Here is a 15,806-nt window from a genome sequence, read left to right on the forward strand (position 1 = left end):
AAGTTGAAGGCTATCACGGCTGGCATCCATAGTTTTTTGTGGGTTTTTCGGGATATGAGGCCTTGTTCTAGAAGAGTTATTCCTGACATTTCACCAGCAGCTGTGGCTGACATCCTCAGAGATGGCAAAACATCAGGAATAAACTCTTCTAGAACACGGCCTAATATCCCAAAGAACCCACAAAAAACAATAAACCACTCAGTGTTGGAGTGGTGCAGGCCTTACATCAAGTAAGTGTCACATCTAACTAGGCGTAGAAGACTGACACTACATTTAATCAGCAGATGAATATGGAACACAACTTAAGATAGACCTGTTCCAGTTGGCATGCACAAGGTGATAAATATGGGAAAAGATTATTTTTAAGAAACCCAGATCCAAAACTACATAGTCATTTAAAAATAATTTACAGGCTGCTGAGAAAATAAAATGCCTTATTGAGAATAATATACAGAATCCTAAGTTCTGTGAACAGAGGGCAAGATAAATATCTAATATGAAATTCTCTAAGCTCCCCAGAGTGCAGTTATTGATGGGTGGTCTTACACATTTAACAAACTATATAAACAACACACAGCAATAAATCTGACCCACCATGGCAAATATCTCACCCTACTCTATGTCCCATTTAGTTATGATATCTTCTAAGAGTTACTAGGTCTTGTTTACTACTTACATTATCCAAGAGCATGAGCTGTCATATGAAATCATTAATTAACATTAACAGTCAGAGACTGTGCCCTGCAGAACCATTGCTTTTCAAAACACATCACATAATGGCTTGAAGACAACACTGACCTGCCAAGGTTAACTGCATCCTTATTTGGATATACTAGCCTTGGAAGGGAAGCAGACTTGTTTTCACATGAAAATCTTAATTGGCGTTTAGGTACTTAGGAGCTTGACAGATGGCCCTGAAGGGGCGGCCTGCAGCTATTCCTTTCCTAGCTGAATTGGGGCCGTGACAACCTCATGCCACAGCCCCAATCTGGCCTTTCCAGGACACCATAGCAGTGTGGCTATATGGCGCTCCTTTGGCGCTGCATCATATGGACACAGTGCCGGAGGCACACTATGACACTGCACACCATCTGGAGCAGGGGTCAGGCATACATCATGAAGACACTGCACTCTGACTTTGCCCCTAGGCCAGACTTTCAGGCCAGTCTGTAAAGGCCCTTAGCCTATAAAAGGCCCTTGACAGATGGGCCCTTTAGCACGTCCTGGCGATGTGCTAGGGTTGCCTCGGGGCGCTGTTTCCAGACACCCCACAACCCTAGGACGTCACCAGGACGTCATCGCTGTGCGGTGCCATATACACAGCATGCACAGCGATGACGTCACTGCTGCACGCCATCCAGATGGGCGCGCACGGCAGTGACGTGCTCGCGCCGCTGCAGGCAGTTTGCAGCGGCGCTAAAAGGAGCCACTTTTCAGCACTCCTTTTGTTTCCGCGTAGCTGTGCTGCACAATTTAGTTGCTGCGGCGCGGCTATGTGGAAAAGAGAGGTGGCTCCCAGCCGCCTCTTTCTGGCAGTCTGTATCCCACCAAAGTCTCCTCAGAAGAAGTCTCACCAAAGTCAATGAAGGCTCTCTCTTCAGTAAGTAAATAGAAAAGCACAGCCTTAATGCCTAATTAAAATTAAGAAGCCAACCAGAGGTACCATCTCACATCTTATGTTTACTTTATGTCACTGCTTTCTGAGACACTCACAATGAGTGAGAGTAAAAGTAGAAGATACTAGAAGAATATAAATACATAACGTGGATTAAAGAACTACCTCAAATATGGTAGCTCCCCATTTCATTACATACCAGGAGTCAGACCACACAAAAGAAAAAACTGAATGGAAAGATGCCTGCTAGACCGGATAGGGATGGGAAGAAGTCATACAGAGAAACATAAGCTGGAAAGTTCACCTAGGTGAACCATCAGCAGTGAACAACACCCACATCTCTATATCCACATAGGTGCATTCCATTTGCACATGGGCTTGCTGGACTAGAGTATCAGTGATATTTTTGAACAGTTAGAGTAAATCTGGTTTCTGCTGTCTGCCTCTTAGAGCAGGAGCCTGGTTTTCTTTTCTTACACTTACATTCCATCTTCCTGTGATAAGCCAGACTTAAGACAGCTAAGAATAATAATAAGAAACTGCCACATTAAAAAAGATACAGTAAATAATGGTCATAAAATTGGTAAGATATTTCAAAAACACCCTGAAAATCAACAGAATAATGCATGTTAAATGAACTAATTTAATGACTCCATTTGAAAGCAGTTTTATAGGAGTCCTGAAGAACCTATTTTGGTAAATGATTCCATCTTATCCACATTAGCTACACTTTTGCTGGCAAAGAAACTATGAGGAAGGCTTCCAAAGCTGAATAAAGAATTCAAAAGAGTTGAATATGAGTCATAAATCTCTGTAAAATACCATATACATCAGGTGTGGACAAACTGTGACTGAACATGGGCTCCATGCAACCCCTCAGGGCCTCCATTAAAATATACTTGTTCTCACAAATTTCTTGGACCAAGTAACTTCTGGTTTTGTAAGGATGAAATAGGTTGGTGAGAAGGAATACCTGGGCAGAAGTACGAGGTGCTTTTTAGCATTTTTTAAAAGTCATTTAAAAAACCAATACAGTGTGGCTCTCTGAAAGCTGACAGTTGGTAGGTGTGAAATCTCTGGAAGTTGCCTGACCCTGATATACAATGAGGATAAATGAAATTAAAAATACCTGAGCTGGAGAGAACTTTGCACTTAGGCACACAGGTGGTTGAATCAAAGGGATACCTTCTGGGAGACACAGTGCAGGGTAACAAAACCAATAATAGAAACGATACCTCTTCAGATCCTAAGAGGAAAAATGTATAAATGTATTAGAACATATTCTAGAACATAAGGATTTCTCTGCAAAAAATAATAGGTTACTATTCCAATCAGTTGTTTACAAAATGTGTAATGTAGAACTACCAACAGCCCTATTTTGGAATTTTTATCAGTACCCTTCTTCAGGTAGAAAGAAGGAGAAATTGTGCAGAGTTTCCTCTCCTTCATCGCAGGTTTATCCATTTACTTTAGCAAAATCTGAAAGGAATTAGCTTTAAGCCACATACTTTCCAGCCCTTACATACAGTTTTGCATCTTACCTTTAGTCCCTACCATCCTGCAGTCCCAAGGGACATCCATCCCACAAGATGACATGAAAATGTGCCTATCAGCATAGCAATGGGGTTATTCATCAAAAAACCGTGGCCCTGCCATGTGCAGCACTGAGGGAGGAAGACAAGGAGGGGCTTTCTCTGAGGTGGCACCCTGACTGTGGATACAGAGCCTGAATGGTTGTGGGAGAAAGGATGGCTCTTTCTATCGTTTTGGCACAAAATACTAACAAAGTTTTAGTAAATAACTTGGGGTCTAATTGATGTGTTCCAAATTTGCATATGCCTAATGATTTTAAATTGTTCTAAGCTAATTTAGATTATTTAAACCACTTTCTTGTAATGACTGTTTAATATACCTTTAGTCAGTTTAATTTATTTTTATTGCTGCATATTGCTCAAATTGGTTGTACTGATTTTATGGTGTGTTCTCCTGAGAAATCTATAACTAAGGAAGGATATAATTATTTCCACATGGCTCACTGACTGATATGAGGCCCTCCTCTATTCCAGCTGCAATTGACTGGCATCTCAGAGAGAGAAATGACAGCAGAGGTCCACTGTAACTTTGCTACAGCAAGCTGAAAGGAGTTTCTTCTCCACATTCCAACTGCCATTGTTCTGGCTCTGAGGGAGAGAAAAACAGAAAGGCCTTTGTGCTACAGGTCTAGTCGAAATTCCTCCCTCCATGTTTCAACTGCCATTGCTCTGGCTCTAAGAGAGAGAAAAGTAGACAGGCATGGTTTCACAGTGCTTTGGGCCTTAGTTCCTCTAAGGGAACTCCACGTCCTCTCCACGTTCCAGCTGCCATTGCTCTGGCACTGAGGGAGGGAAAAGCAGACAGGCATCATTTCACAGTGCCTTGGACAGTGTTTAGTCAGAATTTCTCCCTCTATGTTCCAACTGCCAATATTCTGGCTCTGAGGGAGAGAAAAGAAAACAGGTATGGTCTTGCAGGGCCTTGGGCCAAAGTCTAGTCCGAATTCCTCCCTCCATGTCCCTATTGCCATTTCTCTGGCCGAGGGAGAGAATTGCTGCCAGGTAAAGCCCCACTGGCTGGTGAGAGTGTCTGCCCCACCACCACCCCCAATTCCAAATGTCATTGCTCTGGCCTCTGAGGGAGATAAAAGCAGCCAGCAACTGCTGGACATAATCCCTTATCTCACTGGTATCCCCTTTTCCTTGTGTGTCATGTCTCATTTAGAAAGCTGCTCTGTGAGCCGTTCTGGCTGAAGGAAGGGTATAAATACTTTAAATAATTATATAAATATACATGCTAGAATTTGGGTAGCTGAGGATGCTTTCTCTGAAATTCAGCTGAAAGCACCTGGGATGAAAGAAAAGGACTAAATATCACATATATCTAAAGTGAAAAATTGCCTCTCTGAAATGTCTTTTTCCATATCTTTTCACAGATATACACATCAAGTACACGACTAAGATGGGTATGCTCACATTTGGTGGGGGTAGGGATTTTTCTTGATAGGAAAAAATTGTTCTTTAAAAAAGCTTCTGTGCTAAATCCCAAGCAGTTTAAAGAACACTAGCTATTTAACAAGTGATTTCAAAGACATCAGTAGAAACTGGCATTCTTAGGGGGAAATGTGTACCCTCATACCCTTCTTAATTTCAGACTATATTTTTATCAAATAGATATTGTTGATGTATTTGGGGTTCTATTCTTCTACAATCACAGATCAAAATCAAATTAAAAATTGCATAAACAATTTTAAACCTTTTTTTCGCATGCAAAATTACATGGCATTAATACAATGCCCACTGAAGACTGCACCAGGGAAAGTAACTTTTGAAACTTAAGCTTTTACAGCAAAACTAAGATTTGAATTGATTTAAATCTAAAGGAGGTCAGATCCATGGTCCATCTGCCAGTTTACACAAGTGTTATGACATAAACTTTATTTAGAAAAGTGGAATATGTAGGATTTTACATTTGTAAAGAAATGACATTTACTCACCGCAAATGTCAACAGGAGAAATTTGTTCAGTAAAACAGGATTTTCAACAGCATCCCCTGATATTATTGCATCCCATATCTAAGAGTGGAGAAGGAAAAGATCAAGTAGTATACTGGTAAGTCCTTGCTTGGATGCACCAAAATTATAATATTCTACTCTTTACATATTTTATGGACATACAATAGTATGGCTTTCTAATTTGTTTTTATCTTTATTATAAACTGCCCTAAGAAGGTGGTTATAGAACAGCATATACCAGGGGTGGCAAACCTATGGCACGCGTGCCCGAGGGGGCACTCAGAGCCTTCTTTGTGGGCACATGTGCCATTGCCCAAGCCAGAGTTCACCAGAGTTTGTTACTAGAAAGCCAAGGGGATGCAACATTTTGTGATAAATAAATGGGTTTTGGGTTGCAGTTTGGGCACTCTGTCTCTAAAAGGTTTGCCATCACTGGCATATACTGTAACAGTTAAATTAATAAATGAAGAGAAAGATTCCTGTAGGCCTGTCATTACTGTGCAGTTCACCTGATTCATACAGTGTACCGTATACACTCGTCTATAAGTCTAAAAAATTATGCCCAAAAATTGACCCCAAAATCCCAGGTCGGCTTATTTACAGTCAGTATGGTAATGTGATAGCAGCTCTTCCAGATTTCCCCATGTGTTAGGGACAGAGTTTCTTTTTCTCTTGAACCAAGCAGAAAGAGTCCTGGGAGATTAATTGCTGTTAAACAAACAAAGTCCGTTTCCTGTCCGCACTGGCCGCCGCTATCTGAAGAATGAAGGCTAAAACCAAAGTTGAAATGCTGAAGCAAAAAGCCTCAATTAGAGTCTCTCTTGCTGGGCACATACATAGACACACTGAAGAAGCCTCCAAGTTTTACCTTCAACTTACCCACGGGTCATGGCAAAATCCCTAGTTTTGACCCCAAAACCTGCCCTCGACTACATATTTATCATCGAGTATATATGGTAATTTCTACAACAGAAGTTGTAATATGTGTAACCATAATTCAATAACCAAGAACAAGTCTTGCATACAGATGGCTACTAGTAGCAGTTACAATGTCAGGCTAGGACTGCAAAAACACAGGTTCAAATCCCCATGCATCCATGGAGTTCAGTACCTAAACTTGTGACAGTTAGTCTCTCTTAATTGTGGCGGGTTATAAACCACCGCTTTGAGGCGGTCTGCCGCCGCCGCTGTTTGCTCCGTGCGGGAGCCGCAGCAGCCACACCACGCGGCTCCCGCACGGACCGAAAAAGAAGCTCCAAAATGGAGCTTCTTCTTGCGGCGCCTCTGTGACGTCGCGAGACGCCAGGGGCGCATTCGCGATGTCACAGACGCCGCGACACGTTCGGACGCACAGCATCCGATACGTAAAGATGGCGCCGGCCGTGTGGAACGGCCGCCGCCATATTGTAGAGACAGAGTCCGTACTAGAGCCAGGGGCATCTAGAAGAGACGCCCCTTTTTTAAAATGGGACGTCCTGCGGACGTCCCAAGTGGCGGTTTGTAACCCGCCTTTATCAACTGATGGGGCTGTGGTGAGGACAAATTGGCAAGAGTAGAGCTATGCTCATCTGTCTGGTTTCCCCAAAAGAAAAACAGTGTGCAAACAAATAGATAAAACAAATACTCATCATTGAAAAACCCTGAAGGAGAACTCTACAGATACTGTGGACTACCAGAAAGACAAATAAATGGATCCTTGAGTAAATCAAGTCTGGATTCTCTCTAGATGCCAAAATGACTAAATTGAGGCTGTTGTGCATTGGACATATTGTAAGAAAACATGACTCACTACAAAAGACAATAATGCTCAGCATAGTGGGAGGCAGCAGGAAAATGGGAAGACCACATTATAAGTGGATTGACTCAATCAAGGAAGACACTTATTATTATTATTATTATTATTATTATGCTTTATTTATACAGTGCTGTAGATTTACAAACAATAAAATAGATAAAAGTAAACCTGCCCATGCCATACAATCTAAGAAATAATAGTATAATACACATAAATAATACATAACAATACAGGAAAGGGTTCAATAAAGTAAGGCAGGCAATAAATTAAAAACGTCAAATAACAATGATAGCCACACAATGCCTGGGAACATTTCTCTGAACAGGATGGTCTTCAACTCAGTTTTGAAACTGGTTAAAGAAGTGATGACTCGTGCTCATGGGGGAAGGAGATTCCAGGAGTGAGGGGCAGCAAATGAAAGGGGATGAAACATCTGAAGGACCTGTACAGGTCTTTTAATATCAGGGTCCTGGCAATCTCTCATTCATACAATTGCCTGAATTTGAAACCAATTTGATTAATAATTAACACCAAAAATCTTGAATACTGTTGCAAGTCATAGTAAACAACTGATTGGGATGGACAAGAGCAGGAGCTTAGAAGGGCAGTTTCAAACTAAAACCCAAACAAAAAAGGAATTGATCAGAAGTCTACTACTTGTTTCAGAAAAAAAGTTGTTTATTTAACTTTACAGTGGGGAAATCACCTAATTTAGAAGGTGAATTGCTTCTCTTAAGGATTTCCAGAAGAAGCAATTTGTGCTTTTTGGCAGAACAAGGGTAGGTCAGGGGATCTGGAGGGACCAGGGGCCACAAAAATCACCCTGAAGGTTTTCATGACCACACTTTGCCCACCCTTACTTGTACCTTAACAAATCAGGCATCTCAAATTTGACCACTTCACATCCTCCACATCACACATGTGTCTTGAATGCCACACAGATTGTCTACTGCCTCCCAATGTTCAAAGTACTTTACATTTATTACCCAGTCATAATCCTTACAGTAAGGTAAGTCAGCTCTTAGATCGTCCATATTGCAAATGGGGAACCAAAAGTAAGCCAAATCAAGTCTTTTCCTCTGGATCAGTCATGTGTCATTGCAAGCAATACATCATACAGAAATAAAGAATGGCAGCTTGCCTCAAGTCACCATGTGAGTTTCTTGCAGAAGCAAGATACTGAACCAGGACTTCCTGATTCATAGATCAAATATAAAGCCCTAAATGGTTGGGCCCAGAGTACTTAGAGGACCGCCTCTCCTCATACAATCCGCCCGCATTCTCAGGTCAGGTGGGAAAAAACTTTTGAGAGTTCCAAAGATGAGATACGTAGGGACTGCGCAAAGGGCTTTCTCTGCGGTGGCCCCGCAGTCTTGGAACTCTCTTCCTGATGAGCTCCGCTCGGCCCCCTCCCTGGAGTCATTTAAGAAAAATCTCAAGACTCACTTATTCTGCCAAGCCTTTCCCCACATGTCCTGACTGGCATCTTCTCCTGTGTATTGCGTGTTGTTTAGATTGTTTACTGATTTTAACTGGTTTTAATCATTAGGCATGAATGATGGATTCTTAATTATGTACTTTATTATACGGTTTAATATGGGGGAGTTTTGTGGTTTAATTTTTATCTGTAATTTTGTTATATGCTGTATTGTATTTTATTATTATCTTGTAAACCGCCGTGATCGAAGGGGCGGTATATAAATAAATCTCATTCATTCATTCATTCAAATTCCTAGCTCTCAGTTTCGACACACAACTGGAACCATAAAGAGAAGTGGATCACATGGTTTCTTACAATAAGATTTGGAAAGCATCTGTTTTTATTTTAAGCAGTCAACTACATATAGTACCAAGCATAGAGAGCAGAATGTACATATGCCAGAAATTAAGACAACGACTATTCCATGTCCTAAACCTTGCTTTCTTTGTACATTTGAACTGAGCCTTTCATTTTTGAACAATTTATTCATTAAAATGCAGAGACTACACTTGAACATTACCTGAGATGAAGGCAAGCTCTTTCATCTCTCTGTACTGAAAGCAAAGAAGAATGCTTTACATTTGCTATTATACCAGCCACAAACAAGTTCCAAGGCCAGAGCTATTGTGGACATAATTACAGGAAAAATGTAATAGTCATTCTTCAACGAGTATAAGAATTCTCAGCACTCCCTTCCTAGAAAGTTACAAATGTCAAGAACACTTAAGAAAAATCGTATTTAAACCACGTTACAGCAGAGAGGTTAGCATCCACTAAATGCTTAATATATACACAAGGTCTTTTTAGAAATAATGGATAGAATACATAATGAAGTACTTGGTGTTTTTTTAAAGTACATGGCAGCATTATGTCTGCCACAAAAGAGGGCATAATTAAACCATCATAGTTATTTATATATTTACTTAGGATGGCACATACTACTTTATTCTTCAGGCAACAGATTTAAAAAATACAGCAAACAAACAAGATTCAAACATAAGCTATTTGCCTTGAGGTTTCTCACATGAGCCTCCTCATTTCATCTATTTGCTTTTTCCCTGGATAGTAAAGAAACTGGCCACTCAAAACAATGACAAAATGTTGTTGTTTTTTAAAATGGAAATATGATACCAAAGTTACTAAAACTGGATCTCCTAAAATAAGCTTAGTGAATCAAATGCCAAAGCCAGCAGACCCTTAAAAAGTTTCACTGAATTCAGTAGGACCTACTTTAAAATAAGCATGTAAATGGTGGCATTGTAAATGGCTTCTGAAAGCAGGAAAACTTCTGAATTTCTGTGAATGGATTCCCATTGTCATCTCACCTCAATTGCTGCTTGATCAAGAAGAAATTTCTTATCACAGGATTTGAATGATTCCAAAGTATTTGTGTTATAGAGCATTCCAAGAGCAGGACAGCAGTGTGCTGGTGTTGGGGCATTCCTGAGGAACAAAAAGAATATTGCCATCTAAAACCTGTTATGGTGTTAAATTAGAATTCTTGCTACTCTGCACAATCCCTCTCCTGCAAACCCTCCGCACATTTCCTCTCCCTACCCCCAAAATTGAAAAAAAGCTGTCGAAAGCATCCATGCTTCCAGAAATTAGCTGCATAAATGCTACCTTTGAGGGACAAAAGAATGCTGGATAAAATGGCTAATCTGTAACAGTAAAAGGGAGTGTGTGTTTGTGGCAACCATAATACAGGATTGGGCAGATACATCAATTTTTGACAGCAATGGTTTTAATTGTCATCCAAGTTGCACTGTCAAGCTTCAAACTGAAAGTCCAAATAGGAGACTTCCTAAAAGCAAATAAATAAATAAATAAATGGGGGGGGGGCTGCCATTACTCAGAGGAAAATAATTCTCAAATGGTTACAAAACAGAAGAGGGCTTTTTGAGCACTGCTGCTAAGATTTTCAAGGTGGGAGAAAAGGCAGGAAAACAAGAAAAGGTAAGACAGTGTTGCTTCCATTCCTGAGGAGAGAGCATAAAGAAAAAAGAGAGGTATTGCTGACAAGATTTCTGACATTAAATAAGGATAGGGATAGTGTGGCTTCTTTTTGCAGTATAGCTACAGGTCTGGGCAGCACCAGGTACACCTCTGGTAGTAAGGAAATAGGTGGATAGAAAGGACAGAAGCCTAAAGAAGGCACATCCCGAGAGGCAGAATCTAATCCTCAACCACGTGCACTATCAATTTACTTGATATCACAGACTGAAAATAACTCTCTTTTCCCTTAATAAAAAGGTATTTTTGCTAAGGTAACTCAATGGGAATATCCTCATTAATATGTGATATAACTGTTTAAAGTTATAGATCTGTCAGGGGTGCTTTGATTATGAGTTCCTGCATGGCAGGGGGTTGGACTGGATGGCCCTTATGGTCTTTTCCAGCTCTAGGATTCTATGACAGATAATCATGATCATGATTTATTTTCATATTTTATACAAAGTAGATTCTTGCTGGAACATGGAAATATGTGTGTGGTACTTCCTCCTCCCATTTTGCACTCATGAACTCCTCCTTCACTTTCCATCAACATGCTGCAAAGGAGTGTTTTTGTGGATTGTCATTTCTGCTACTACTGCAATGAACAGGTTAGTCTCTGAATTTGCTGCCCAAACATATTTTGGACTAATCCCAACCCTTTTAACTCTGAGTAGATAATCCCAAATAGATATTTTCTTAACTACAGTCACCATTCAAAGAGGTTGTTTTGGGAATACTTTGCTGATAGTTCTTTAGTGTGGAATGACTTTCTTTTGATTCTGCAAAAGAAACAAAAGCCACATATCCTCCTAGGGAACTTTAAGTAATGTTTTTAAAGCTTGTTCTTCTGTGTATTATTTATGAATATCATACATGAGTAGGTGGGATAGTATTACAAGCTCTTTTATTTAATCCTATGGATTTTTTTAATATTCTGTTCTCTGTGTACTTATTTTTAATATTGTTTTACATGAGTTCTGTATAACTGGACAGCAGCATCTAATAGTCAAAAGAGTCCCAAATGCAAAATGGTGTACTGATCCCTATCGACATACCAGTTCCAATCCTCCTCCTCTGCACCAAGAGCAGGTATTCTGTAAAGCCAGTTAGTTGCTCATTGAGACCAATCAACCACTAAATATACTGCATTAAAATAGGACTATTTAACATAAAATCCTGCCGAGAAAGCATATACCCTCAGAGATTAAATTTTTATCTCAGTTGGAAGACATAAATGGAGAGTCATGGCAAAGGGTTTTTTTAAAAAATCAAACAAAACAACAACAACAACAACAACAGACAGACAGATTAAAATGAGTAAGCACTCCTTCAGTATGTGGGTCCCACCATGGACAGGCCCGGCTACAAACTGGGTGAGGAGGATGGCAGCTCATTCTGCAACATTGGGACGAGGCATCCAACCCACTGCGAGCATAGTATTGCAATGTCACAGCCACTGACGGGTCCCATTCACCCATTATACAGCTTTGCTTGTTCAAATACACACTGTGACATTTACAGTTTTAAAGACCTGTGCACCTTTTACACCTAAAAATACTTTATTTTCTGATATGAAAGCTACATGAATTGAAACCACAATGGTTATATCCATGCCCAACTTACTAAGATACATACTCGACAACTTCTCATAAATTACTTACATATCAAAAGCACTGAATTCTAGAGTTAAGCGAGCTGGCATACCAGCAGGATCTCCTGGAAAGAGAGGGGGGAAAACAGTTTTGAAAACAGGTAATACCTAATGATATTCCTCTAGATATTGTAAGCAACCATGTTAATAAGCTATTACACAGTTCTGACATATCCTATTATATATTATTTATGACTAAGCAATCCAGATGTCCTTTCCCCATGTGGTGCTTTCACAACTGGTTACCAATTTCATAGCACTAATAACATATTTCCTCATTCTGTATAACACAAAAAACTCCTCTGATGGTGTGTCTCTCTGTCTGTCTGTCTTTCTGAGGGGCCAGTAGTTGGGCTTGGACACCTTCCCATGTACAGCCAGGATGAAGGGAAATATTAGTTGCAGAAGAACTAAGCTTTCTGCCCACACCCAGTGGCTCTTTTGACCTAAAATGTGCCAGGCTCCATAACTACAGATATGGTGGAATAATTTGTATTCATTATTTGGGCTATTAATATACCAGTCTTTAGTCTACTGAACCATTTCCAAAGATTCAGTTTAAGAACAGGACTTTGGTAGTGAGACATTTGTGCCATCTGTGCAGTTTATGATGCCTTGTTTTGTTTTGTTTTAAAAATAAATACTTCTGCCTTTGTTTAGTTATTGCTGCTATTGTGAGCCAGAACGGTGTAGTGGTTTGTATGTTGGACCCTGAGAATCCCCATTCGGCATGTCAACCGACTGGGTGACCGTAGGCAAGTCACATTGTTACCTCAGCCACAGAGGAAAGCCAAGGCAACCTCTTTCCAGGTAAACCCTGTGATAGCCAAGGCAAACCTAAGTTGGAAACTACTTGAAAAAAGCACAGCAGCAACAGTGCAAAAAAAGTTGCAGCATAAGCTTCATTTTGTTATTAACCGCCCTTGGGTCAATCTCAACCCACGGTAATCCTATGGAAGAGACCTCTCCAAGACTCCTTATCCTCAACTACGTTGCTTAGTTCCTGCAAAGCCATATCCATGGCCTCCTTAATAGTCCATCCATCTAGCATGAGGCCTTCTTCCTCTCTTTCTGTTTCCCTCCACCTTTCCTAGCATTATTGTCCTTTCCAATGAGTCCTCCCTTCTCACAATGAGCCTGAAGTACACAGCCTCAGTTTTGTCACTGGCTTCCAGGGAGGTTTGTGGCTTCATCTGTCCTGGGGCCCATTTGTTTGTCTGTCCATGAAAGTACTGAAGAAGCAGACCAGTTCTATGGAAGCTTATGTTAGAACTTCTTCCAGGCAGTTAGTCTGAAAGGTGCACACTTGTTCAGTGTAGGAGGTACTGCTGTTAATCAGTGGAGTCTCCCTCCTTGGAGGTCTTTAAGCAGAGGCTGGATGGCCATCTGTCACTCACAGGGGATGCTTTGACTGGGAGTTCCTGCATGGCAGGAGGGGGTTGGACTGGATCAGGGCCCTTTTAGGGGTCTCTTCCAACTCTGTGATTCCATGACTTCCTAGCATTGAGCCAAGGGAAGTTATAGCGGTCTCAAAGTGGATCATTCTTTCTGCCGTGTGGATGCAGCCTTGGTCCTCATTTAAGAGAGAATGGGGAGGAAGGAGGGAGGGAGTCTCACCGTTGGAGTAGTACCCTCGGATGGCTTTGGGGCTCTCGTCGAGCTTGTACTCGTTGAGCTTCTTCTGGGTCAGTTCGTGCCAGAAGCCGGCGTCCAAGGCGCTGCTGAAGGGCACGAACTGCAGCTTGGGGGTTGCCCCTTCGGCCGGGCTCCCCTGGCTGCTGGCCATCCTCCTTCACGCTCTCTCTCTCTCAAGCCACGAAGGGCGCTTCCGCGTCGTCGCAGGAACTCAGCGCCATGGGCTCAAACAGCTGCTGCTGCTGCTGCTGTGCCACTGCCAGAGAGCGGGAAGGGCTTCCGTGACGCGTAATCAAAGCGACGGTGAAGCCATTCCCTGCTACTGGCAAGGGCGCAAGGCATGATGGGAAACCCTCCTCCGCTCCTTCTTAGTAGTTCCCTCCCTCAGCAGCAGCATATCAGTTTTGTATGGCTGGGATCAAGAGTGGATGGCTGCTGGAAGTGAGGGCTCGGTTTGCAAAAAGGGGCCTTGCAGAGAGAGAGCACTGGTCGCCCAAAGGGTGCTCTTTAAAATGCATTCATTTATTTAATTAGAAATTTACTTATTTAGAAATAAAAGTAGTATTATATATATATATATATATATATATATATATGATTAATATATTAATATTATATTAATTAATATAATAACATTTATATATATATATATATATATTCTAATAGTTATTCTAAGTATTTATTTTGAAATAAAATTATTATATTATATATATAATATTAATATAATATTAATTAATATAATATTTAATATATATATATTCTAAATACTTATTTTAAAATAAAAATATTAAATTATATATAATATTATAATAAAATTATATTATATATATATATATATATATTCTCATATTCTAAATATTTATTTTGAAATAAAATTATATTTTTATATATATAATATTATTATATTAACATTATAATTAATATAATAATATTAATATATATAATATATTTATCTATATCTATCTATCTATCTCTATATATATATCATTAATTATATATAGTAATATAATAAAATTATATATTATTATTATTATTATTATTATTATTGGACTTCAGCTCCCAGAATTCCAGACTGTTGGCCCACATGGCTGAGGCTTCTGGGAGCTGAAGTCCAAAATTCTCTTAAAGGGCACAGTTTGAGGACCGCTGTTGTAGAGCACCTTTGAGACCAGCTGAAAGAGAGGAGTTGGCAGCATGAGCTTTTTTGTACGCTTGAGCCTGCTTCCTCAGCTCAGTTTTTCCAGCACATGTCCTCCATCGCCGCCTTGAGTCCCTGTTTTGGGAGAAAGGTGGGATATAAGAAAATAAAATAATAATAATACATTTCAGCCTTCCATAATGTTCTCCATTTTGAGCAGAACTAAGAAGCAGGAGTTTACATTTCTACAGTATTAGTGTTCAGAGCTTTTATTTGATCATTTCCTCCATGAACATCCTCCATTTTGTGCATGACTAAGAAGCATGGCTTTACATTTCTATGAGTGTTTTCAGCTCTTATTTGGTCATGTCCTACATTTTTTTCTGGAATGTCCTCCATTTTGAGCCTTGGGGGTGCAGTAGTTAAATGTCGGTCCTGCAGCCACAAGGTTGTGAGTTCAATCCCAGCCAGGTGCTCCAGGGTCCACTCAGCCTTCCATCCTTTTGTAGGTTGGTAAAAGGAGTTTACAGATTGTAAACCGCTTGCAGTGGTTCTCAAACTTTGGTCCTCCAGACATTTTGGACTTCAGCTCCCATAATTCCTGATTTTTGGCCAAACTGGCTAGGGCTTCTGGGGGTTAAAGTCCAAAACACCTGGAGGACCAAGGTCTTGGAAACACGGGCTTAGGTCCAAAACACACTGCAGAAATAATCCAGTTTGAGACTGCTTTAACTGCCCTGGCTCATTGTTAGGGAATCCTGGGAACTGTAGTTTCTTGTGGCCCCAAAGGTCTCTGACAGACAAGGCTCAATGTTTCACTAAGGGCCCAAACTGACAGGCCAAAATAAAGCTGCTTTGGGTCACTTTGGAGGTATGCTGTTTAAATGCTACATGCGTCCTTAAGAGGCTGGAAGCTGTGCCAAAGCCACACTCCAGTCCCAAGAACTGGA

General features: G+C 40.5%; 1 protein-coding gene across 3 annotated transcripts in view; it reads right to left on the minus strand.

Annotated features, from left to right (window-relative positions):
* LOC149321514 (ubiquitin-like modifier-activating enzyme ATG7) overlaps positions 1 to 13,993 on the minus strand; it is a 171,749-nt gene extending 157,756 nt beyond the window's left edge. For all 3 annotated transcript variants that reach the window (XM_089523475.1, XM_089523468.1, XM_089523483.1), the window contains exons 1-5: positions 13,701 to 13,993; positions 12,094 to 12,148; positions 9,763 to 9,880; positions 5,145 to 5,222; positions 2,745 to 2,861 (exon numbers count right to left, since the gene is read on the minus strand). In XM_089523475.1, the coding sequence (XP_089379601.1) occupies positions 2,745 to 2,861; positions 5,145 to 5,222; positions 9,763 to 9,880; positions 12,094 to 12,148; positions 13,701 to 13,869 (537 nt within the window). In that variant the 5' untranslated portion in view covers positions 13,870 to 13,993. The remainder of the gene's footprint in view (positions 1 to 2,744; positions 2,862 to 5,144; positions 5,223 to 9,762; positions 9,881 to 12,093; positions 12,149 to 13,700) is intronic.
* Positions 13,994 to 15,806: the final 1,813 nt, after the last annotated feature.

This window comes from Sceloporus occidentalis, unplaced genomic scaffold, assembly GCF_023333645.1.
Source record: "Sceloporus occidentalis isolate IW3139 unplaced genomic scaffold, rSceOcc1.0.p SCAF_1, whole genome shotgun sequence".
Taxonomy (NCBI): Eukaryota; Metazoa; Chordata; class Lepidosauria; order Squamata; family Phrynosomatidae; genus Sceloporus; species Sceloporus occidentalis.